The sequence below is a fragment of the Somniosus microcephalus genome, chromosome 10, assembly GCF_052327205.1.
Source record: "Somniosus microcephalus isolate GS21.2 chromosome 10, FLI_Smic_1.0, whole genome shotgun sequence".
NCBI classification, from domain to species: domain Eukaryota; kingdom Metazoa; phylum Chordata; class Chondrichthyes; order Squaliformes; family Somniosidae; genus Somniosus; species Somniosus microcephalus.
Window position 1 is genome coordinate 169,856,584 of NC_140996.1, and position 27,095 is coordinate 169,883,678.

General features: G+C 39.8%; 1 protein-coding gene across 2 annotated transcripts in view; it reads right to left on the bottom strand.

Moving 5' to 3' along the window:
* The window catches only part of LOC147111847 (paraspeckle component 1-like), a 116,378-nt gene that overhangs the window by 18,421 nt on the left and 70,862 nt on the right, over window positions 1-27,095 (bottom strand). The window contains exon 10 of one of the 2 annotated variants that reach the window (XM_085999153.1): window positions 4,595-26,836. The exons of the other annotated variant lie outside the window; for it this stretch is intronic. Within the exon in view, the coding sequence (XP_085855279.1) occupies window positions 26,834-26,836 (3 nt within the window). The 3' untranslated portion in view covers window positions 4,595-26,833. Of the gene's footprint in view, window positions 1-4,594; window positions 26,837-27,095 lie in introns of those variants that run through there. 2 annotated transcript variants of the gene reach the window in all.

A 27,095-nucleotide genomic window follows, 5' to 3' on the forward strand; every position in this document is an offset into this window, starting at 1 on the left:
TGTCATTCCTCCCCCCCCCCCCCCCCCCCCCCGGCAAAAACTAGTCAGCAGTATCAACACCATTACTGGGAAGCTCAATGTCACATTTTGGTGTTTTGACAATGCATATTTTCCTCAGATTCAGCATCACCAGCCACTTCCCTAGCAAACCTTATACAGTATTCCCTACGATCCCAAGTGCATTCTTTTCTGCCTCATATCTAGATAATTTATAGCAAGACCCGGGGATCGTAATAGAAAATCCTTACTCTGTGCACCAATTATTGGAATGCATCAAATGCCACCATAAGTCTCCAAAAAGCGGTACACTTTTTAACCAAACTGAGGCACAGGCTCTGAACCAATAAATGGTTATATAAAACAGTTGAATGAACAGTACAAAGTATAAAACAGTTTTATTACTTACTGTAGCTTCAGTCTGGCCTAACACTGCTGCAGCTTCGGCACAAAAACTTAACATACAGCACTTCAGCTGCAGTCTGCAAGACAGAAATACTGACCACTGGCTCTTGAACTCGACATAAAGCCCAACATAAATCAGACACCCCTAGCCACCGAGATGTCTGTCAGAGAAATACAGCCAGTGACCCCTTTCTCTTCTCAAAGGTCTCAGACACAGATGCCACAAACCCCAGGCTGGGCCTGATTCTTTGATCCATGTGAAGGTGCCTTGGAAACAGCAGACATGCTAACCCAAGAAATATAATCTACACCCCTTTAGTGTTATATACAGAAACATAGGACAATAGACTTACTGTATCTTTCAATCACATTAGACATCTATCAATATTGAATGGATAGATGATGGGAAAGAGATGTGTGATTAATTGACTAGAACCATTACATTCACAGTTAACATCTCAAACAACCCATTGTTCTGGCCTTAAAAACGTGAACCTGTGGAGCCTTTACAGCCTACCTGTCTGGTGTGCATGATGGCTTTTCTACTGAGGAATACTTTTGCAACCTTGGCGTTAGCCATTACATGCTATTTCTAGCAATACAAGTTAAAAGTTCAACATGGACAGAAAGTACATTTTTGTCACACCCACCTTTAGTTTTTTTTAAAAAACTCTTTGGGCCACCATTCACTTAAAAAGTGATTAAAGCCAACCACCTCAGCAGCTGCTCTTCTTTCAATACTTCATCAGCAGTTAAAAATTAGTAAGCAATATTCCATGTATTTTCATATAGAAGTGTAGAATTCAGCTAATTTCCATTCCATAATAACAAGTATACAAGTATCTGTGGTTCCATGCTAGAATCACTCCATAAGCGCCGTCCAGTATACACAAGTATAAAATGTATTCCTAAACATCCGTTGTAATATGTAGTCTTTTATTAATTATTCCATCAATTTATGATTCATATTTACCAAATCTTCTCAAGGGTTCATATTTTCAAACAAGTTTTGTTTTCTGTGCATTTATCTTACATTGTTACTGTTCATGTTTATCTTCAGTGTTACCATTCAGGTTCAAATTCTTATCATTGCAATTTTATAGATATGATGATAATAGGTTCAGATATGCACTGATAGACAATCACCGTGAGACAAGGACATGGTTAAAGGATAAAAGGGCCAGCATCACAATGGTAGAACATTTTAACTGCATTAGCAGGACTGTCATCACAATATTAACAAATGTATATTTCAACACTATTAACCTGCTCCAGAGAATTTATTTTCTTGCTATTACTTTGACATTTGCATCAAGATTTAAACTACTACCATGCACAAGATATATTGCGGAGGGCATGAGAAGCTGCTGCTCCATCTGAATTTTAAAAATACTCACTACTGGGTCATACTCCTTAACTTTTTTGCATCAGAGTCTACATTTTTTGAAGGGAAATCAATGATGAAAGCCCTTCCCCAACTGAAATATGGTTTCAAATTCAGCTTACTATTGGCATTTTGCATTTTTAGAGGGCCTGGCTTCCTGTTACCAGATCTTATTGTACACCTGGGACTTCTACACTCATTGTCAGTGGGAATTTCAATGCTAGGGATTATTTTAATTGACTGTCACCAAACAAACATTCTCAGGACAAGCAAAGCACAGCTAGTTGCAGAAAGAAGTTCTATCCCAATAGTACTTCATAACCAATCAAAACATCAATCCCTACTGCAACACTGCAAAGATTTTTAAATTTTACATCAGTTGTTGCTTAAGGTTTCAGTGAGATTGACAATTTGTTGGTAGTCTTCTGCTTGGGCCCGTGCACACTAGGTGCAGCGATGAGCCTGCCCAAATATACTGAATTGCTTGATATTGATTACCCCAAAACTTTAAATGTTCAATAATCACATAACAGATATAACACAAAATTCCAGTTAACAGCTTTTAGACAACTCCAATAGAGCTGGTAAATTCATAACTCTCTATGGAACTATGGACAATACAGAGGTTCCAGGTTTCACTTCTGATCTCAATTAGAGTGGTAGTGATGGCACTATGTTTGGCCTCAGATTTATTTACTCAGCAGGTGGTTAGAATGTGGAATTCTCTGACACCAACCATTATTGAAACAGACGTAACTTATTTTAAAAGGCAGTTAGGTGGCTGCTTCCAAAGGAAGAAAATTAAGAGAGTATGGGAAGTGAGCAGAAGGGATTAGATGATCATATTGAAAAAAACACCAAAGACATCAAGGACCAAATGGCTTGTTCCTATGCTGTAACATTCTATGAATCTTGTGATTTGATAATGGTTTCCAAAGCACTTAGAGACCACATAGGAAGCCTTACTTATATGAAACATAATATAATCTTTCCTTTATATGTCAGCTTGGCTCAGTTGATACCAGTCACCCGAGGGTTGTCCTGAGGATGTGAGAAAGTGATAATGCAAGTGATTGTATTTTAAAACAACACATACCATATTCTATCCAGAACATTTAATATTCAAAGCAACGTGAGTGAATTCTGTCAACTATAAATGAATACTGAATCTAAATTCTCCAGAATGAAAAATTAAAATTGCTTTGGTGTATTACAAGGCTCCATCATAAATTGAGATCAGATGATACAATAAACCATTCTTTTTGCCACTTATTCCACAACCAAGGGCACTAGAAGCAGTTATGCAAAGTGGTGAGATTGTGGCGAGATATGAATACAAACAGTATCCACAATGGATTGAGAAGATGCAGCACAACTTCACATCCAATCCCATACTAGAAACATGAAAAAAATCTCAGGATTGTGCCACAAAATGTGTAGTGTGCATTCTGCTGTTCTATATAGATGTGCTGTTCTATATAGATGGGAGACTGGTAGGAGAACGGGGAACAAAACAGAGCCAAAATGAAGATTTATCTACTATTGTCCCAACTGCATGATAAAACAAAGGATTACAATAAACAGAAGCATTAGTATGGCCAAAACCTCGGCCAACTCTGCATTTTCTAATAAGGAACTTCGCTCAACTAAATTAGTGAACATTTTGAATTAGGATTCTCACCAAAAAGTCAACTTGTCCGGTCTCTCCACGATGCTGTCTGACCTGCTGAGTGTTTACAGCATTTTCTGTTTTTGGTTGATTTCTAGCATTTGTAGTTATTTTACTTTTTGTTTAAAACTAACAAATTGGGTAAAATACTTTGCAAAATCTATCAATGGGACTGTGAATGTGGAAATGTTAAGGTCACAAAGGTTCTGGGTCCAACTATAAACAGTATTACAGTTCCTGCCTAGGAATAGCTATGATCATAAAGTTGACTTTTGTTCCCCTTTAAAGCTGTACAATTCCTTTAGATGTATTATTTAATATACAATGTAAAAGCTAGATGCATTGGTCTTATAGAATACAAGTTAAAAATGTTTTTACTCCCATTCATTACCCAGATGCAGATTTTGATCGTAAGGTTTTATTTCAATGGTTGGACAAGAGCCAAGGCATCATATCCCTATTTCTAAGGACAACAAAATTATCTTGAAAATTCTTAACTCACTCACCGTAATCTATTTCTGCAGTTCTTAGTCCAGTTAAATACTGGCTGAGTAAAGTACAGCAGAACTGTTACAGGTTGTACCAAAATGAATATTTTACTAGTGACATTTTTCAGGTTACACTTCGAGACTTTTCATGGCATCACAAATAGAGCTTTTGCTTTGGTCAAATTTGCTTCCTATGAGCATGGATCAACTGCACAAAACGGCCCCTAATTTGACTATCATTCCATGTAGAAAATAGAAAAAGGTCACACCATTGCTACAGGCAGTTTTCTTTTAAAGTTGGGATTTGGGTCCATTGTTTAGTCAGTGTAAAGGAAGCATCTAATGCTACGCCTGACCAAAGAGTGCTTGATGCAGTGGCTGTCCAAATATACCTGACCAGAGTGCTTGATGCAGTGGCTGTCCAAAATGGCAAAGTTTTCAGAAGTGACAATCTATCATCTTGATGAGCACAAAACACTCAAAAGCAGTATATAAGGAAACCTTAGAATATTCGGAAGTAAATTCTGCACAAACAGCAAACTGGAATGATGGTTTTGGAAATCAAACAAAATTGCTCAACTGAGCAGAAGCTAAAAAGGAAGCACAAAGCAAGGTCACCATTAAAAGAATAAAAACTCATTAGCAATAAGCTTTATTTAGCAAAAAGCTTTTAATATTACTGCTTGGCTAGAAATCTCAATCATAGGTTGAAACATTTATTTTCAGTTTTACAAAGCTGCATGCATAACAATTGTTTGAAAAGTTTCAATTAAATATATTTGAGTAAATCTGTTAATGGTTACAAACAGCTGAATGGACAGACCAAGCACGTAATTGTTTTGTTGGATCACAGAACTAGATTACATTAAAACTGATACTAGAGCTTGTGGGCAATATAACCAAACCACAAGCTGCTTGTGGTACAGGAGATGCAAACTGTATGTGTTATTTTTTCCAGCAAATCAGATTACTCGATTCCAAGAATACAAAACTTAAAACGTCTATCTTGTGCAATTCCAGTGTCATCACTCGGATTCCAGTAAAGCATCATGGCGGTCATTTGAAACTTTCATACAATGTGTACTTGAACTGTGAGAAATATCCGGTAGTACAGTTTTTGTCCTTTCAAACTGGAGTAGTTCCTGAAAAAAACCTTTTGAGCTATACAACACCAGGGTGAAATGCTTGTAGTTACAGTTCTGTCACTGGTGGTGGGAGCAATTTGAGGAGATAAATTAAGGAGCAACACTATGGAAGCATACTGACATATTAAAATATATTGACTCGTGTGATTTTTCGCAATTTCATATTGGTACCAATGTACTAAATAAGCCCAATGACAACATTCCAAGGCCATACAACGTGGAATGGACAGGCTTTAGAACAAAAAGGTGTTAATTAATGGAAGTGTAAATATTCATATTTCATACCACTTTTAACAAAATAGTTTTAATCATGCCTTCTCTGATAATTGTGGTGTACCCGTTTGGCATTTCGTATAATGGATCTTCTCATGTCACCACTACAGATTTCTAGGGAAGATATGCATAATTTGATAATTCAGACCAGTTTTCACTTAATGAAACTAACATAACGAAGATAAAATGAATGAGGGCATTCAACAAAATGAATACTGCACACCAACTAATACCATTAAAAGTCATGATGAACAGCATATTAAATTATCTTCAATATATGTTGGTTGGAACCATTTCACAAAGAGAACTAAAAGGGGAGTTACAGCAACTTGTTTTAGAAGGATATCTACACTTTAATTCAATATGCCAGGCAAAATACCCCATTAGGCAATTAGGTTAACACAAGTAAAAACTGTGAGTGAAATAATATCCATGTTTAAAACAGAAGTAAAAGCATCTGCCAACATGTCATGGTTTAAAAGCAGTTTAATCCATCACCTTAAAATTATGGTCCCAAGTGTACCTGCAATGTGATCTTATCTTTAAAGAAAAAAAGATACTGGCAATTTTAGAAAGTTGAGATTTAAAACCACATTAAGCTAACTAACTACACTTTAGTGCTGTAATATATCAGCTACAAAAGTTTGCAGTAATCACCCACATCAGCAGAATTTCAGTAATCATCACAATCATTACTCCTGTAGGGTGAACACAATGACAAGACAATCAAAACTGACCCAAAAGTTAGATAAAGCCTAATTAAAATATCAAGCTATAAAAAAAAAAATCATGGAGTGATTTCAAAGCAATCCTGGTATTAATTAATAGATATAATCCAATTAGGTTTTACTCAGTTTAGAAAATCATCTAAATTTTTTGATTAGTATAAAAAGGTTTTCTAAAAGCCTTCCTCCAGTCATGGAAAATTGCCTTACACTTGCTGTTGTCCATCAAAATGCTTTGATTTACCATTGTAATTATTATTTTAATAGACATCTTGCAAAGCAAATCCACATGGCAAAATTCAGCAGTTGAAATCAAAAGGGGAAAGGTTGGATGATGTGGAAGAGCAGAGGGATTTTGGGGGGGGGGGGGGGGGGGGGCGGTAGAGGGGGTTTGCAGGGTGGTCAGGTTCACAAGATATTCAAAGAAGTACCCCAACTGGATAAAGTCATAAAAATGATAATGGAATACTGGGTTTTATGGCAACATGTATTGAATATAAAAGTTGAGATGTAATGGTGAATCTATACAAGATCTTAAAAACCACAGTTTCAGTAGTGTATGCAGTTTTGGGCTTCACACTATAGGAAGGATGTTGGGGCAATAGAGTGCACAGCAGAGATTCACTAGGCTGCTGCCTGGTAAGAGGAAATACAAACATTAAGAAATATTTAGCGGTTTAGAACAAGAGGACATTGATACAAGATTAATGCAAGAGATTTAAGACACACAGGAGTGCAAGGCTATGAAATGCACTACCGTTAGTGATTGAAGCAGAGACCATGAGAACATTTAAGAATAGATTAGATAGGTGGTTTAAGGAAATAAGGATTAGAAAGATGGGAAGAGGGCAGGTGCATGAGATTCGGACTGCTGCTTGGGTGGAGGGCAACCAACAAGGAGTGGTTGGTCAGAAAGGCTGGTTTCTATGTTGTAATTTCTGTGTAAGGTATAATAGTCAATTCGTTTTTAAGAAAAACATCCTTGCAAACAATTTTCTGAAAAAATGTGCGCAAATATTATGGGTAGAATTGTGTAAGAGACAGTTATCAAATGGCCACCATTTCTCATTCCTGGCAGCTTTTTGTAGTCCATTCATCCAATATGTCACTCTTTCACAAGTGGAACTGCAAGGTGCGACAGATATGGGCAAGTTATAAAGTACACAATTTCACACCTTAGAAATGTGTTGCTAGGGCACTTTTGATGGCTCAGTTGTTAAGCATACGATCTAGGAGGTGTTTGCTCCTAATACAGCGACTCATTCTGGAAGGCTCACATGGGGACCAGCTGAGGATGGAGTCAGGCTCAGCTGTGATAGTCCCATAGGAAAAATAACCTGCCGGCACTCACTCAAGGCCCACATGTGAAGAATGGTCATTTAGATAATGTACTGGAGGGAAGCTGGTGCCACTGGAACCGTACCCCAGCACAAAACAGCAGCTTCAGGATTGGGGGAAAAAAAAAGATATTTGTTGCCCAATATAACAAGTTGGAGTGTCTGTTGACCAGTAGGAATTAGCAAATTATCGCTTCACTTTTGCAACACATGTTTGAATCCAGCTGAAACTGATAGCAGAGAGGACAAATTCCAGTGGACATGGGACCACATCCAAAGACAGCTTTTAATTTGACATTGATTGGCAAACTCATTTAGGCCACACGGAGAGTATGAGAAATGAGAATGCAACAGAGAATGTTCTTCTGTGGTTTGAGCAAATGCATAGTTGGGATTTTATTCTGCAGCTGGGTGTGGTATACCTGATCTGGAGTGCCTTGATGTTGACACTAGGTGGCAGAAATGAGAATGTGTCCCAGTCTGCCTGCTTCCCCCCACCCCCCCAAACCACGACACCCCCAAAGATGACATTCTATAACTTGTTTGGCAATTGTTTTTCAATTGCTTAGCTTTGAGAAGCAAGCTGGCTAGTCCTCAGCTGAAGTGGCATCAAATCAGGACACAAAGGCATACCATGCACAGTTGACCCTGCAAAATCCTCTTCACTAACATCTGGGGGGTTGGTGCCAAAGTGGGTGTCCCACATAATAGGTATGATACTGAGAGTATGACTATCTGCCAGTGTCCCAGACTCCACCATCATCATCCCTGGATATGTCCTGTCCCATTGGCACAGTAGGATACTGATTACCACGTACTGTCATCCCTCAGCTGATGAATCAGTACTCCTCCATGTTGAACATCACTTGGAGGAAGCACTGAAGGTAGCAAGGGCACAGAATGTACTCTGGATGAAGAACTTCAATGTCCATCACCAAGAATGCATCGGTAGTACCACCACTGACCGAACTGGCCCATTCCTGAAGGGCATAGCTACCAGACTGGGCTTGCAGCAGGTAGTGACAGCCAATACTATACCACTGACCTCATCCTCACCAATCTACTGGCTGCAAATGTGTTTGTCCATGAAAGCGTTGGTAGAAGTGACCATCACACACAGTCTTCCTGAAGACCAAATCTCGCGTTCGCAGAGGACACACACTGTCACGTTGAGCGGTACTACAATCATGCTACATGGGATAGATTAATTACAGCTCAGAACTGGGCATCCACGAGGTGCTGTGGGCCATCAGAAGCAGAATTGTACACTACCACATTCTGTAACATCATGGCCCACATATTCCTCATTGCTCCATCATCATCATCAAGCTAGATGACCAACCCGGGTTCAATGAGGAGTGTAGAAGAACTTGGCATACATAGATTACAACGTCTGCAGCACAGAAACAGGCCATTCAGCCCAACTATGCTCCACATGAGCCTCCTTCCACCCCACTTCATCGAAGAGAAAAAGATTGGTGAAGTCAAGCGTAGGTCCCTTGCAGTCAGAATCTGGGGAATTTATAATGGGGAACGAAGAAATGGCAGACCAATTAAATACAAACTTTGGTTCTGTCTTCACAAAGGAGGACACAAATAACCTCCCAGAGATGTCGGGGAACATAGGGTCTAATGAAAGGGAGGAACTGAAAGAAATCAGTATTTGTAGGGAAATGGTGTTAGGAAAATTGATGGGACTGAAGGCCGATAAATCCCCAGGGCCTGATAATCTACATCCTAGGGTACTTAAGGAAGTGGCCCTAGAAGTAGTAGATGCATTGCTGGTCATCTTCCAAAATTCTATAGACTCTGGAACAGTTCCCATGGATTGGAGGGTAGCTAATGTAACCCCACTGTTCAAAAAATGTGGTAGAGAGAAAACGGGGAATTATAGACCAGTAAGCCTGACATCGGTAGTGGGGAAAATGCTAGAGTCCATTATAAAAGATGTAATAGCAGAGCACTTGGAAAACAGTGACAGAATCGGACAAAGTCAACATGGATTTACAAAAGGTAAATCGTGCTTGACTAATCTACTGGAATTTTTTGAGGATGTAACTGGTAGAATAGATAAGGGAGAACCAGTGGATGTGATGTATTTGGACTTTCAGGAGGCTTTCGATAAGGTCCCGCATAAGAGATTAGCGTGTAAAATTAAGGCACATGGGATTGGGGACAAGGTACTGACTTGGATAGAGAACTGGTTGGCAGACAGGAAGCAAAAAGTTGGAGTGAATGGGTCTTTTTCCGAGTGGCAGGCAGTGACTAGTGGGGTACCGCAGGGATCGGTCCTAGGACCCCAGCTATTCACAATGGCCCAAAAATTAGGTTCGGGGGCTTGCCGCGCGTGCAAGCCCCCGATGTGCACTTACCTGGCGCACTGACATTTCAATCCTGGCCCGCATTGCATTTCCTGTCACTGGCCCGCTTCAGGACCTGCCGCGCTGTGCGTGCGTGACCCAGCGGCGTACTTAGTGCGATGAGCCGGCTGGGATCACGTGAGCACTGGGCAACCAATGGGAGGTTGCAAAAGTTCATTCATGAGTTTGATAGTAAGAACTGTCAAACTCATGAAAACTCCTGGCCCCAAAACACTACTTAAACTTGAAAGAAAATTTAAAAAAACAATCGCACTACTTAAATGAACTATAAATAACTGTAAAAAACTATTTTAAACAATAATTTTAAATTTTGAAAAAAATTATATAAAAAAAAAAAAAAAATCGGGGCTAAAAGTACACTTACCTTATTGTAAAGTCTTCAAAAATAATGAACCTGTGGAAAAATTTTCTAATTTTACTTAATAGACCACTTACCTGTTAAAAGTAAGTACTTACGGCTGCTTTTTTCACGCGTAAAAACCGGAGTCTTCTCCCCACGGGCAACTCTTCAAAAAAAAGGGAAGTTCAGCGTGCACGTGCTACCTGAAACCTCGCACGCATTCCGCCTCTTAACCCCTTGGGTCAGAGGAGAGGAAATGCCGGTTTTCCCCGCATGCGCTGTGCATGCTGAAAACCGGCAATTCCTCCGGGCCCACGCGTGAGTACCCCGTCCGTACTCACGCGTTGGGACAGGAATTACTGGCCCAATATATATAAATGATGATCTAGACGAGGGAACTGGATGTAATATCTCCAAGTTTGCAGACGACACAAAGCTGGGTGGGCGTGTGTGCTGTGAGGAGGATGCAGAGAAACTCCAGTATGATTTAGACAGGTTGGGTGATTGGGCAGATGCAGTATAATGTGGATAAATGCGAGGTTATCCACTTTGGTGGCAAAAACAGGAAGGCAGATTATTATCTGAACGGCAATAGATTGGGAGAAGGGGAAGTGCAACGAGACCTGGGTGTCCTTGTGCACCAGTCGCTGAAAGTAAGCATGCAGGTACAGCAGGCGGTTAAGAAGACAAATGGTATGTTGGCCTTCGTAGTGAGAGGGTTGGAGTACAGGAACAAGGATGTCTTGCTGCAGTTGTACAGGGCCTTGGTGAGACCACACCTCGAGTATTGTGTGCAGTTTTGGTCGCCTTATCTGAGGAAGGATGTTCTTGCCATGGAGGGAGTGCAGCGAAGATTCACCAGACTGATACCTGGGATGGCAGGAATGACTTATGAGGAGAGATTGGGTCGATTGGGTTTATACTCGCTGGAGTTTAGAAGAGAGGGGATCTCATTGAAACTTATAAAATTCTAATAGGACTAGATGCAGGAAGGATGTTCCCGATGGCGGTGGAGTCCAGAACCAGTGGTCACAGTCTAAGGATAAGGGGTAAGCCATTTAGAACAGAGATGAGGAGGAACTTCTTCACCCAGAGAGTGGTGAACCTGTGGAATTCTCTACCACAGAAGGCAGTAGAGGCCAATTCATTAAATATATTCAAGAAGGAGTTAGATATATTTCTTAAGGCTAAAGGGATCAAGGGATATGGGGAAAAAGCAGGGACAGGGTACTGAGTTTGGATGATCAGCCATGATCTCATTGAATGGCGGAGCAGGCTTGAGTGGCTGAATGGCCTACTCCTGCTCCTATCTTCTATGTTTCTATGTAACCGTAGCAGCATATCCTTTTATTCATTTCTCCCTCATGTGCTTATCTAGCTTTCCCTTAAATGCATCTTTGCTATTCATCTCAACTACTCCTTATGGTAGTGAGTTCCACATTCTTACCACTCTTTGGGTGAAGAAGTTCCTCCCAAATTCCCTATGGATTTATTGGTGACTAGCTTATATTTATGGCCTCTAGTTTTGTTCTTCAAGTGGAAGCACTCCCTGTGTCTACCCTATAAAATACTTACATAATCTTAAAGACCTCCATCAGGTCACCCCTCAGCCGTCTCTTTTCAAACCCAGCATGTTCAGCCTTTCCTTAAGTGTATTCTCTCAATTCTGGTATCATCCTTGTGAACCTTTTTTGCACTTTCTCCAGTGCCTCTATATCCTTTTTATAATATGGAGACCAGAACTGTGCACAGTACCCAAAGTGTAGTCTAACCAACGTTCAATACAAGTTGAGCATAACTTCTCTCCTTTTCAATTCTGTAGCTCTAGAAATGAACCCCAGTGCCTGGTTTGCCTTTTTAATGCCTTTATTAACTTGTCTCACTACTTTCAGGTGATCTGTACCCCTAGATCCCTTTGCTCCTCTACCCGATTTAAACTCTTATTATCCAATCAGCATGTGGTCTCCTTATTCTTCCAATCAAAATGTAACACCTCTCAGTTAACGATATTGAAATTAATTTCCCAATTAAATGCCCATTCTGTAAGTATCTTAATGTGGTCTTGTATTTTGTCACTAGTCTTCCTCAGTATTTATGACACACCCCAATTTGGTGGCGTCCACAAATTTTGAAAATGTACTTCCAATTCCAGAGTCCAAATCGTTTACGTAAATTGTGAACAGTGGCCCCAGCACCAATCCTTGTGGAACACCACTTCCCACCCTTTGCCAGTCTGAGTAGCTACCTTTAACCCCTACTCTGTTTTTTGTTCTGTAGCCAACTTGCTATCCATTCTGCTACTTGTCCCATGACTCCACATGCTCTAACCATGGTCATGCGTCTACTATGCGGTACCTTATCGGAGGCCTTTTGATAATCCAAATATATTACCCTCTACTGCATTACCCTGTTACTTCTTCAAATAATTCAAGCATGACGGTCCTTTTTGAAATCCGTGCTCACTACTCTTATTTTTGGTTTCTAGATATTTTTCTACCTGAAAATGAGGTGCCTACCTCCTGAACACAGGAGTACATGCATGCTAAAAAGCAAAAGCAGCATGCTATAGACAGAGCTAAGTAATCCCACAACCAACAGATGAGGTCAAAGCTCTGCAACCTGCCACATCCAGTCATGAATGGCTGTGGTAAATTAAGCAACTAACGGGAGGAGGAAGCTCCATGAACTTCCCCGTTCCAAACGCCAGTGGAGACCTGCATGAGTTGTGCAAAAGACAAGGCTTAAGCATTTACAGCCATCTTCAGCCAGAAATACCGAGTGAATGATGTGTGATGTGGTATGAGTGGATGAGCCTTGTTGGCCTTCTCCTGAGGGTCCCACAATCACAGATGTCAGACTTCAACCAGTTTGATTCACTCCACGTGACATCAAGAAATGGCTGAGTGCACTAGGCGCAGCATAGGCTATTAGCCTCGACAACATCCTGACTGTAGTGCTGAACACCTGTTCTGTATAACTAGCTGTGCCTCGTGCCTAAGCTGTTCCAGTACAGCCAGAACACTGGCATCTACCTCACAATGTGGAAAAATTGTCCAGGTAGGTCTTGTCCACAAAATTCAGGACAATCCCACCCGGCCAATTATCGTCCTACCAGCCTACTCCCAATCATCAGCAAAGTGATGGAAAGAGTCAACAGTGCTATCAAGTAGCACTTACTCACCAATAGCCCACTAACCTGTACTTAGATTAGGTTCCACCAGGACCACAATTCCACAGCTCATTACAGCCTTGGTCTACACAGGAACAAAAGAACTGAATTCCAGAGTGACTGCAGTTGACATCATTCAATCAAGTGTGGCACCAAGGAGCCCTAGTAAAACTGAAGTCAATGGGGATCAATGGGAAAACTCTTCAGGGTCTAAAGTCATACTGGGCACAAATGGAAATTTGTGGTTGTTGGAGGCCAATCATCTTGGCCCAAGGATATCGCTGCAGGAGTTCCTCAAAGACAGTATCCTAGGCCCAACTATCTTTAGCTGCTTCATCATTAACCTTCGCTTCATCATAAGGTCAGAAGTGGGGCTGTTCACGGATGATTACTCTATTCACAGTGGATAAGGATTATTATTCCTCAGATAATGAAGCAGTCCATGCCCGCTTGCAGCAAGACCTAAACAACCAGGCTTGGACTGATAAATGGCAAGTAACATTTGTGTCACACAACTGCCAGGCAATTACCACCTCCCAATGACATCCAATGGCATTACACCATCCTGACTTGGATGCATATTTCCGTTTCTTCAGTCATTGTGTCAAAATCCTGGAACTCAAATATATCTAAAAATTTCTAGATAGTTTTCATAATTCAGACAGTGAATACTAATTCAGACAGTGAATACAACCATTTAGAATTTCTTTTTGCTCAAAAAGAAAAGGAATCTAGGTTGCACATATATTTAAAAAATAGCATCTTCAAGCAATAGTCAGTTATGAAGCAGTGCTTTCATTAACTTGTCAATAATATTGTGTGCAATAGGCACAATGTTCAACAAACAGTTACTTAAAGAGCTTCTAACAATGGTCCCAAAAAGCTGCTTGGGAGGTGGTGGGGGAGGGATGTGGAAGAAAAGGAGGAAAATCAGCATTTGGCTATTCAGAGTAACATTCCAATAGGAATAAAGGATTGCATAACAGATGGACACAATTTTCAACAGACATGAAGACTTGTGCATATGGCATCAAAATAAGTACAATTGACTGATTCTTCATTTTAGACAAGCAAGTTTTCCAGGAAGAGCAAATTGTACTAAAAATCGTTTCAACACATTACGCAATAATCAAATCTGTTACATGGTCAACAGTACGGTCACTTTAAAAACTAGGAGCATAACCAATCGCTAGTGCTAAGTTTCATCTATCAAACAGTTTCCATGCTCATTTGATCAGATTCAAGTTTCTTTAGTAGATGGATTTTCTCTACAGCCCAGTTCTTGCTCCCTGACTCCAGATAGAACTGTGGATTTGAGGCAATAAAACTCAAAGCTTCATAATTCAAATAGAGATTAGTTACTCCTAAAATGAATCTGCATAGCTGTATTAAAACTGTGAGATCTAATAGGTCATATTTGTTGCATCACTAGCAAGAAAAATAGCTTACTGGTGACATTTTTAATCGGCAAGTCAAATGTCACATCTTCCACTCAAAAAGTTTAAGCAAACCATACTCTGAGGCAACCAGGATTTCTGCTTAAATATTTAACATCTTTAACAGCTTCTTTAACTGGGAAAAAAAATATTTTTTGTACCTGCACTTATGATTAGAAATAACCCAGTCCTCAAATGGCTCAGTGAGTCATCAAATGAGCTATTGATCCATATAAACCATTGAGGTCTCAAATTCAAAATCTCAGTCTTTGCTGAGTTAAGTGATCGCAGTTGAAGTAGTGGTATTTGCATTGCAACTGGATTAGGGAAGGGGGAAAAAAGTGAGGATTTCAGGTGCTGATTTTTGTGCCTTTGAACAATTTGTGAAAATAGGGTTGAGCTTGGCTATGATGCCCTATGCCATAGAAGAGCCTTCCACTGCTCACCTTCAAGGCTTACATATGACCAATAGTCACTTGGGTGATGTAGCAGTGGACAGCTGCATCCTGGGGTACAGTTCCACAAATGTCAATCAGCAGAGGAGAAATTCAGAGAAAGGAATAAAGAGTGTGGGAGAAGAAAGAAACAGGGACATGAAAAGATCAGAGTGCAGTGTTATTCTAAGACTTGCCATAGAATCATTTATCCCATTGAATTAAAAGGTCCACGTGACATTAGAATGACATCGAATTTCACTGTGAAGCGAGCTCTAACGATTAATAAGACCAATCTCTTCCCCATAAATCAGCAGTAAACTCTGAATTGTATCGAAAACATACACTGGGACTACAGCTCATAACAGCCTCGCTCCCATTTCAGCAATTAGTAACAAATCTCTAGTTATTGATCTTTTGACTTAACCCAAATATCAAAATAATTATGAAATTACACTGGCATATGGGAAAAGATACCACATTCCTAGTGTTAATATTGCCAGGCAGCATAAGGCAACAGCACTCCATCACACTGCCACAGCACAACCATGATTCTCTCAAACTAAGTTAACAATCTGCTCTGCCATCAAAGGGAAGAAAAACCAAAGTCACAATGGAGCACAACCCAGGAGTAAGTTATACAGCAGCAGAGGTGTAAAAGCAGGTTACATGTTCACACTGTAACCATTGCTAAAACATGCAATACAACTACATGAGGCAGCTGTGGGTTCAGAGCTGTATGATCAATTTCTCAAAGTAACTGTGCGTGTTTGGGGGTTCAACTGATTTAGAAGATCCCTCGAACGTGACTCCAAAACTTTAGATGATATTTTAAGCAAGGTTATGAGATATTACTACAAAACCTACTTGAACATAATTTGCAAAGTGACAACATGGTAATTAATCAGAGGCAGTTTCACTCAAGATATTTGTTTGGTTTGTATTTTGGAATTCTAAGTTGTGAAGTACGTAATAAAAACTGACTGTTGTATTCTATTCATCCACATTTGTTGCTTTATCTTGTTACCAAACATTAAAAACCAAAACTGTACACAATACAGATTTTCAATGTACTCTTGGTTTGAATGTTGACTTGAAGATAATTTTTTGAATCCAGATTAATGCAATCATTTTATATTGTGATTTTTTCCCCAAATTTAATTGAAAACATTGCGTTAAAATTTTCAAAGGTTTCACCATGCAAGTCTATTGGTAAAACACACAAATCAGTAAGTTTTTCTAGTCAAGGACCTTTGCAAAAAATTAACTCAAAATGTGAATGAAGATGATATTAATTACAGCACCCAAAAGTAACTGCACATTCAAGATCACTTTACAGTAGCAAAAATATTGCATATTTTTCATGCAATTTTCTTTTTCAGGATGTGGATGATGCTGGTAATGCAGCAATTAACCCTAGTTTCCACGAGAGGGTGATGGGGGAAGCTTCAAATGGCATTGAGTCAACCACATATTGTAGGACTGAAATCACATGTAGACCAGATCAGGTACGAAGAGTAGGCTCTCCTTCCCTAAAGGGGGGCTGAGTGAACCCAGTGGATTTTAATGACAAGCTGGCAGCTTTTTAAAAAAAATCATTTTTCTGGTGCTAGCCCACAAATGACCAGATTTATTGAGGTCAATTTCACAACTTCCCATCAAGGGATTTGAACTCAACCCCTGGGAGGCAAGTCCACTACCATAACCATTAGACTATCACATTCTATAATCCATTTTTGAATGGGATCTAGAATGTCATAAGAAGTTGTTCATGTTCAGTGGTGGATGTATGCTGGTGAAGCAACATTTAGGCTCAATTCTTTACTGCCCCCCAAATTATAGAAATGACTTCCTGGAAAAGTTGTACTGCAGGATTAGCTGGCCAGTAGTTTATTCCCTTTTTCTGGGGATGTTTTATTTTATAGGCAAGGAAACTTAGTGACACCTGCCGAATTGAGCAAGTGGATTCAGTTTGGCTCTGGTTCCAGCTCCACGTCCGTCTCTAATACACCAATATTCAACTTAGTGAGGATGATGATCATTCAGCTCAGAAGTTTGCTGCTCCCAGTTGTCTGTTCAACAAGCTCCACCAAGAATGCTATAACAGTACGCAGTCCTCTTCCACTGGTCACACTCTTGATCTCACGCAGCATCTGGTGGATTGCCATTCCAAGCGAGAACTTGTCCTTCAGGGACGTGCTTAAAAAAGTTATCATGCCCCATACCCATTACAAAATTTTTAACATCTGGAGTTCCACTAAAATCTATGATGGCAAAAACACTAATTGTTTAGAGTCTGTGGCATGGTACTCCTAATTTTAACCAATTCTGTATTATGAATAGCAACGGTTTTAAACAGTTTATTAAAAACACACTAACTGGTAAAGTACAGAAAGGCTAAGAAAAAAAATCCTAAATGTTGCATTTCCACTTGAGCAAATCAATGCAATGGACTCCAATCTTTGCTTGAGCATTTCCAAAAAAGGAGAAAGCACATAAATGATACATAAGCATTAAAAGTGATCAAAAGTAATGTCAACAATAGCAAACACAAGAGTAACTACAATTTTCTCATACTTTTAGTACATCCACTTTAAAATATCTAAAACAAAAATGAAGGAAAATTGGTACAGCTAAGCTTATAGTAGACATTTATTCAAGTAACAATTTCATATTTTATTGCTGTATTTATTTAACATGTAGGAGAACATTCAATAATATGCATTGCCTGAACTTGTTTAATACTTTTTCTACAACCACTGATCCAAGTTTATACATATTTTGAAAATGTTATTCCTATGTCAAATATTGGTTGGTACTATAATGGAATTTTCATAGATTTCTTCCATCACTATGTTTTACAGCTTATACAAGTATTCAATCTTCGTAAGAAAAATATTTAATTGCATCCGAAATACTTAATAGCAACTCTTACCACTCAGCATACATCAGTCAAAACCAGGCTTTAAACGCCCACTGTCGGCACTTAAGACATAGAAATTACTTCTTAATACAGCAATATAAAGGAGTGTTCAGGTTGGAAGAATAATGAAAAACAAAATACAATTTCTTGCTGTAAACAAAATTTGTACCGAGTTGCAGAAATGATTCATGGGCCAAGTAATAAAATTAATAGATGGAAAGAATCAAAGACACCTAAATGAGGCTAATCTAAAGTGTCAGCCTATTTTCCAATGAAAATACATGACTGATCAAAATATTAATCTATAGAATGCATCTGATGTGCCTTTTAGACAATGCTGTATCAAACCATTTAAGCAGCACAAGAAATAGGTTTCTTTCTCAAGTTACTGCAAACTGCAGATCAATAGGAGAGACTGCCAGAGGCAGGAAAATCTAAAAATACACTTTTAAATAAACCCCCTCTAACCTCAAAAGTCTCTTCACTTGACCGTTTTGAGACTGCTAGTAAAAATGTACGTTATTTAATTTTGACTACAGTCCTGAATGAACAAATGTTTTTTAAAAAGTTAGTACATATACTATGGTATCGTTCACAGGTTTGTACAGATCAGACTCTTACCTGTATCTCTCAGCTGCTAGTGGCCAGAAGAATTATGCTTTTTTAAAAACACATTACCTCTGTTTGTGCACAGTGTGATTGGGGCCAACAGTGAGGGACATTTCACCCTGAGCGGGTACAACATCTGGGCAGCGGTTTAAGCAGACAGAAAACGGTCAGAGTGTACCTCATTTTTTATAAAATTGGTGAATCAAAAAAAAGGCAAAAGGCAACTGGTTAAAGCAAGAAATAAAAAGACACAACCAAAAGAAAATTAGACCAATTTTATTGGATATATTAGAAATCTGATTGTTCAGAAGGCTCTCAAAATAGATTCAATGCATTACTATTCATATCTGATGGAAGATTTAAAAAAACAGCAGCTCAAGTCAAGCAGCATCTTGGCTCAAGTACTGGAAGTACATATCAAAAATAAGATCTTCATTCATCAAATGGACAGTATCCAGCAAAGCCCGTGTTATCGACAAGGAGAATCAAGAATTTAGGCATCCTTTAGAAATTTGAGCAGCGAAGTCCTTCTGGATGTAGGAGTGCCTGTGTCATTGGGCAGGTTCCCTTTTGAGCATCACCAGTTCTTTTCTCAGGTTAAGCAAACCAAATAAATTGTCAGCCAATTGTCTGATATGCACAAAAACCCATCATCATACTTGGAAGTTGCCACACAGTTTTAGTTCATCGGATAAGGATACCCCACCTCCTGAAAGAGCTTAAATGCAAAATGGCAAAAGAAAGGTTCAGGGACCCGAAATTGGTACAAGAGTACTGGTGAAGTTTTACCAGCAAAGATCATCGTGGCTTCCTGTTGTTTTGTCTAACTAGGACCAACTTACTTATGATGGCCTTGGCTTCTAGGATAATCTGGAGCTGAAGGGGAAGAATCTGGGAGTACTGTGGAATTACCAGGCTCAGGATTGAATCTGCTGTGGAGGACTAACTCAATCTTCCATCATCATCAGGCATGTCATTATGATTCTGTTCGTCAGCTCCCACCCCGTGGAGATATAATCACTAATTGGTTATTAGGCAACTATATAAATGTATACTCAACATAGCAATATCCAAACTATTTGAATAACTAAACACATTTTCAGGCTGAAGGGGGGGGGGTACACACAATACTTAGGTTTTATTTTGATTAACTGAGTGGCTGATGCACACAAAAACACATCACCATGTTAAGAATCACCAAATCAAGTTACTGAGAAATCCACACCCATCTGTAGGGTGTCTATTTACCCAATATGGAATGCACATACTTTCTCTTCCCCACCACCCAATAGGGTCTTATCCCTTGTATCCCAATTCAATGGGAGGCACAGCCCAGGCTTAAGGACCCCATATTCAGATCCAATCCCTCGATTGTTCCATCTCAAAGCCTCTCTACCCCCATGGTTTTGATCAGAAAAGGCCATCCCCAGCTACTTCCTGCATCCTTCACCACCCAATATTCCTCTACCCACTTCCAACCACACATCCTTCTGCATCCGCCCCTAGAAAAAAAACTCTCTCCCAAGTCACTTACAATTGACTCTGTATCCTTGCCACTGGTTCAAAATTCATCCCCAGCCACTGTTGAACCAGACTGATCACAACCTCTGCATCCTATTTGACCTAGAGCCAAGCTTCTGACCTCATACCCTCTCCATCACAAGGACTGCTACTTCCACCTCCATAACACCACCCCTGCCACTGAAAAGCTAATCTATGCCTTAGTGACCGCCACACACTCACTTCGCTATCTCTAACCTCATTCAGCCCTACAAGCTCCATGTCAGAACCCTCCATTTTTCTAACTCTTGTGCCTCCCCCCCTTTTGCCCACTCATTGGCGGTCATGCCTTCAACCATCTAGGCTCCATGCTCCGAAATGTCCCCCACAACCTTCATAATCCCCTCTTCAATTTAACACTCCTTAAAACCTTCCTCTTTGACCAAACTTTGTCAACTCCAAATATCTCCTTTGGTTCAGCATTCATTTTTGTCTGATTATACTTGTGTGTCCCGTTAGAATATTTTTCGATGTTAAAAGGTGCTATATCAATGTAAGTTATCATAATTTACACAAGGCCTTCTGGACCTTCAGAAATGCAGCCGTTTTAGGTATTTTGCATAAATGTCTGCCTCTTGTTCTGCAAAAGGCATTGATTAATTTCCACTAAAACTCATTCAAAATGGTAAGCCTTGCAGGGTAATGCAATGAACAGTGTCAAACTCGAATTGGAGGTATAACCTCAGTCTTGAGGGGAGCAGAGTTGATTTATCACTATCCTAAAAGTCCTAAAACCCTTTTATCAAAAGGAATCCAAACCCCAAGACAACTGGAAGTTGAAATTTACAAACGCAATGCAGTGGCAGTGTCCCTTTTACATGTTGTAGCTGATGGAACATGTAATTATTCAATGACTTCAAAGGACTTCATGGAGAGATTAAGTACAGACTCTTCTTTCAATTATCAAATTCTTAGCTCCTCACTTAACTGGGTAAGATGACTTAACTGGTTAAAACAAAAGCTGAACCATAGAGATTAGAAATGTCTCAAGTTTGTTCCTCGACATTTACTGAGCTCACATGAAGAACAGACAATAGGACAAAGTACTCGAGGGCACCCAGCATGGGAGGAACTGCACTGCAGACAGTAGTCAATACCATAAGGGGAGAAAGAGATGACAAGAGAAAATTGGCAGAAAAGGCAAAAAATCCTTCTTCACATGCATAACAGAGTTTGAAACTTCAAGTCACCCAAACAGATGTGTGTTAGAAATTAGGGGGCGTAAAATGTATATGGTTATGCGAATGAAATTGTGACGCGAATAGTACAGGAAACTCTTTGGTATCCGGCACCGACAGGACCAGCGTGTTGCCGGTTGATCAAAAATTCCAGATGACGGAGAGGGTTATTTACCGATGCTATTTTTAACAAAGAAAAATAAAAAAATCAAGAAATGTGCAGTATACAGTAATTGCGTACTCACCTACAGAATGTTGTGTTAAATGGATGGTGGAAGGTGCTTGATTAAGTACAGTACCGCCAGTTGAGGGTAATGCAATGCAATGACTACCAGCAGCGTGGGAGACACACAGTACCCCTGTAAAATGACTGATCAGAAGAGACTACCGGCAGCGCAGGAGAGTCAGACTCCTGTTACAGGGGTATTGAGGTGTTCTGACTTCCGACAGCACCAAGAAGCAGAGTAGTGGCAGTTTGGAGAACTACCCCCACTGACTAACTCGGTCACCACGGGAGACTTGGACTCGGCAACACTGCCGGTTATTGAGGTGTTGTTTTCGGAGTGAGAATTTTGCCGGTTAATAGAGTGTTCCGGATATTTAGGTGCCATTTAAACGAGAGTTTCCTGTACTGTGTTTAGAGGACTGTATTAGAACTTGAGACAAAAGTACAGGTAGACTATCCTTTATCCGAAAACCTCGGGACCAGCCATGTTTCGGTTTTCGGAAAATTTCGGATTTCAGAAGGTATTTTATAAGACTGGGAAATTTGTCGGGGGTGGGGGTCGGGGTCGGCGTGGGGAGCGTAAGTCGTGCGCCACTGGTCATGTCGTGCGCACGACTTACGCTGAACGAAAAAACTTTCGGTTTTTAGAGGTTTTCGGAAGTTCGGATAAAGGATAGTCTACCTGTATCTTCAGACTAGTGTTGGAATAGCTGGATAGATGCTTAGAATTTCCTTATGTTTTTGGTTCCCTGCGGATGTTATAATATTCTGCACCGTGACAAGTTATATATGACCTTGCTTCCCAGACTAGCTGTTTGTGTGCTGGGAAGGTTGTTGACTATATCTTTGAATTGACTAACTAAGGCTCAACGCCCATGTTTCTTCCATTATTGCTAATAACCATATTATAATGCTAAGTTAGGATTTTGACTTTGTTTAACAAAGCCACTTTAAAAGTGTAAGTTAACCAGTGTGTGAAAATAGAGGATATCTTTGGGAATTTAATGATTCATTCTATGGTACAATAGTCTGATCATGGAATGAAATAGTTTTGCATAGCTAAAGCTACATGAACAGCGTGAACATAAATAACGGATTACGAACATCTGAAGGCCGAGAATGGCATGTCTGATTCCAAACTTGGGAGGATAAGAAGGAGCGATAAGAGGAATTCAGATGGATGAGCCTTCAGAAGGTATAAAACAGGAAAGACATGAGAGGAGAGAGCACGAGACCCCTTGGGGGAGGGCTTTCATCTGAAAGTTAAGACAAAGAACTCGACAAACCATTGGGCACCTTGGTTTAAGAGGAACCCTTACAGGTTAAATGAGCTGGTCAATATTCCATCCCAGGCCAATCCCTAAAAAAGGGTATAAGAGGAGAGAGAGAGAGAGAGAGAGAGAGAAGACAAGAACGAGAGCTGTTCACGCCGCCAGCCGTCTGTCCAAATCGGGACCAGTATCAGCTGCTCGTCATGGTCATATGCTTTTGCTGTATAAATAGTGTGTTATATTCCGTCTTAAGCTCCAATTAAACACAATATACCCACCATATTGGTTTGCACTCAATCCTGATTATTTGAAAGACCAGAGATAAGCTAATATCAACAAATTGGCTAATCTCAACAACTGTAAACGGTCAGGTACCCAATATCTAGCTAGACATCTCCATTACCTTGGACATAAGAAGTGGATCACAAGACAGTGGATCACACCACAAAGCTGGCTCTGTACACAGAGCTTCAGAATAGGCTTTTCCTTGTCAGCACTAACCAAGTCTTGCTTTCAAGTTTTTAAAACAACTCCAGGAGTTTGTTGGACTTTTTAGGTACCAGTTCCTTAGTCTGGTTCTTGGATATGAAATAATATGCACAAGAAACTTAAATCCCTGCACAACAGCATTCAAAACTACCCACTCAAGTAGCTCCCTGGACAGCTTAAAAGGGATACCAAGAGCTAGGCCTGAGGGAGAATACAATGACAAAATTCACAGACTTGTGTCAAGCTTCCACGGCATTGCTCAAAGTCTCAATATAGTTCCTCAGGATAGCTTCTAATCTTACCAAGTCATTTTGAAATATATTGTTCATTTGAATCTTTCATGTGGAATAAAGAGTTCTTAGCATCCTGGACATGCAGTTGCAGAAATCTGCAAATCATGGCCCGGAATTTGCGGTCAGCAGCGAAACAAAGGCGTTTGCCGCTGGCCTCGAAGAAAGCTGCCCATAGAAATCTCACGATCTCTATGGCAAGAAGTTTGCCTTTTTCAACACACAAGTGATTTCACTGCAGTGTAGTGGGAATTCTCTAACGTGATCTGCTGCGACGTCGATAAGCTGTTTAAGCAGCCAATCACATTGCAGAATTCTCAGACAGGGAAGCAGGAAATGTTAGAGAGCAAAACAAAGATTGGGGCTCTCATATGGGGATAGGTAGAGCCTGAAATATCATGAATAAACATTTTTAAAATGTTTTTTTTTAAAGTTTCTTAAAAATTAAATTTTTAATCATAATGGAGAAAGTTGACACTCCACAAAATTTAAATTAGTTTTTCAAGGCCATAACATTTGTTTAAAACCCCAGTTACACCTAATCCAACAAGGCCCAACATTTAATGGGGTATTTAACAGCAATATTACCACAGAAAGGCCCAAGTTTGTCAGTTTAACTGATTTCACTGATTGCCGGTTTCGGCCGGGGGCGGGAGAGGGGGGCCACAGCGTATCCAGTGTTGGAGCAGTGAATGACTGACCGTAACTTTGGGATTTCTGCGATTTAGATGCGCACATGCTACATTCTGAAGTTGCGGTCAGTTTCAAAAGAGTAAATAATGGCGAACGTTGTTAGTTCGCCATCATTACCCACCGCAAATTCCAGCCCACAATTACTGAGTATAATGGAAAGTCAGAAAAAATATCAAGCCAGGTTAGGTGGGAAACCACTGCCCTTGAAGTTCTTACCATGGATGAAGTATCTTTTGCAGAAACTTAGCACACAGCTACCAAAGATTTGATTGTTGCTACAGATCAGGAGGCATAACAGTTAGTTCCACACAGATTCAGAGTTAGAAAAATACATATGCAGACTGCTGGGCATATTTTTTTTTTTTTTTAAAGTGCTGATCTAAGGCAGTGTTAGAGCAGTGAGTAAAAACAAGAAAACATCCAAGTTCATCATCAGTGGTTTGCTGTTTTTCTAAATAAAATCTGATGCATTCTTCAACTGCGCTTCCTTAGTTAACCAATCTCTGTTGGGGTAATACAGTTGGCCTAAGTGATTGGAAGAGGGGAGAGACAAAAAAAAGACAGCCAGGGTTCGTGCTCTTGATTGGTATCACGTGTGGACATGGTTACCATTGCTGTTGCATAGTGAAAACATTGGATAAGATAGGACTCCAAGGTGATCCCTCCCCCCAATATCACACCCACTGCTGAGGCACAAATATGATGGCCAGTCAACTGACATATGGGAGGATGACCAATGCAGTGGAGCCATAAACCCAGTAAGGAGTTAATCCCATTAAGGAAGGAGGGTGAAGAGAAAAACGAATCGAAAAATGAAAGAAAATCTGGTAACCAGAGTTGATTCATATCGTCATCAGTTGACTTGGACAACTAGCACCCGGAGTAGATTTATCCACCACATGGATATAAACAGATTGTAATAATGTACTAGTATTCCAGTGGATCCTGTAATTACCAGCTACAGAACATGAATTGTGTGTCCATCTCAGTGTACTGAGAAGCACTTCAAAATTACAGGACAGAAATGTTAAAATGTAATCGTTATTGTTGACAATTTCAGCAGGAAAAAATAAAATCTATTAACTCATGGACATCCAGGAATGTTGACTGTGCAACAGAAATGACTTGGGTAAAATGAAAATGGTGATGTAGCCAAATTAATTTAAAAGACATCCAAGTATTTTAAGCACTATATCCAATGGCGCAGAACCGTATACATATCAAAGTAGAAACATGATTATAGGACTGTTTTGACTTACATCATTTACAGGCTTCTACAACAGTACTGGTACAAAACGTTTGACTTTAAATGCACAAGAAATCTTATAAACAAAGTAATTCACTCAACATACATGAAGTTGTAACCCTAATACTTAATTAAATTTTAAAAAGTGGTGAGTTACTGCATGTTCATCTAAGCTACAAAGTATTTTGAGCCACATATCCAACCATAATCCATAGCAAGCTACTGAAGTTGAAGTGGAGTTTATAGCACATGTACCATTTGAGTAAATATACACAAAACCTTTTGCACAAACCCTACTGTATATAGAAACAATATATTTGCAACACAACTGGTTTTGTCACTATTGAGCACCTTTTATTGATACAGGAAACTTTTTTTTTTTATCCGGCACTGACGGGACCGGCGTGGTGCCGGTTTATCAAAAAGTCCGGATTACAGAGAGGTATAGTAAAAGGTACGAGAGCCGCGTACACGGCCACAGATCCAGGCGCCCCTGTTGCATAGCAACAGGTGCAGGAACCCCAGTTACACGGCCACAGATCCAGGAACGGCCACTAATATGAAGTAAAACTTACCTGAAGCTACTCCTGAATTTTGCCGGTTAACAGAGGTTTCCGGTTGTTTAGGTGCCGGTAAATCGAGAGTTTCCTGTAAATCGCAATTTAAAATATATTCCAGCACGCAAACTTAACCAGTAAGAAATCAGGTTTCTGAAAAAGAAACAACGCTTTATCCACTTTGCTCGATGGATGAAAATCAGCCTCGGTCTGCTAAAAGCGTATTTTTTTCAGTAATGACTTATGGCCAGTTACATTTTAGCTGTTCTTATAAATAGATCACAGCAGATGTGTTTAACCATTTAATCTCCTGGATACTACTTCCATTCTCAAATAAGAAATTCACAGGATGCTAGGCATACACAAATACCAAGTATCAAACCCTACATGGACGTGGAAAAGGCGCAATCAGTAATTTACAAGAGTAATCATCAGGCTTTCAGATAGTCAACTGACATTTTACTGTAAATGAAAATATACATCTTTAATCAACCACCACTTTTCCAGGTATTGCAGTGACTTGAGGTGAAGATCCACAATGAAAAATACTCTGCAAATGTTGGTACTGAGGTTTCCACCCAAATTAGCATGTTCACCCAAAAGTTTTCTTACTTTAAAAAAAAACATAATTGAGGTCAGAAATCCATAGCTGTCAAAACTGAACATGTTACAGTGAAATGATTTATAAATATGCTTAAAAGCATACAGGTATCCACTATAAGTGCAAGATGTTGAACTGGCAAGAAAATTGGTAGAAATATAACAGAAACAAAAGGAAAACTAAAACTATGAGGAATCCCAAGACAGCACTGAAAAAAAAGGATTGTGCACAACTGCAGTAGTGATGGCAAGTCTTTTTGCAGTTATGTT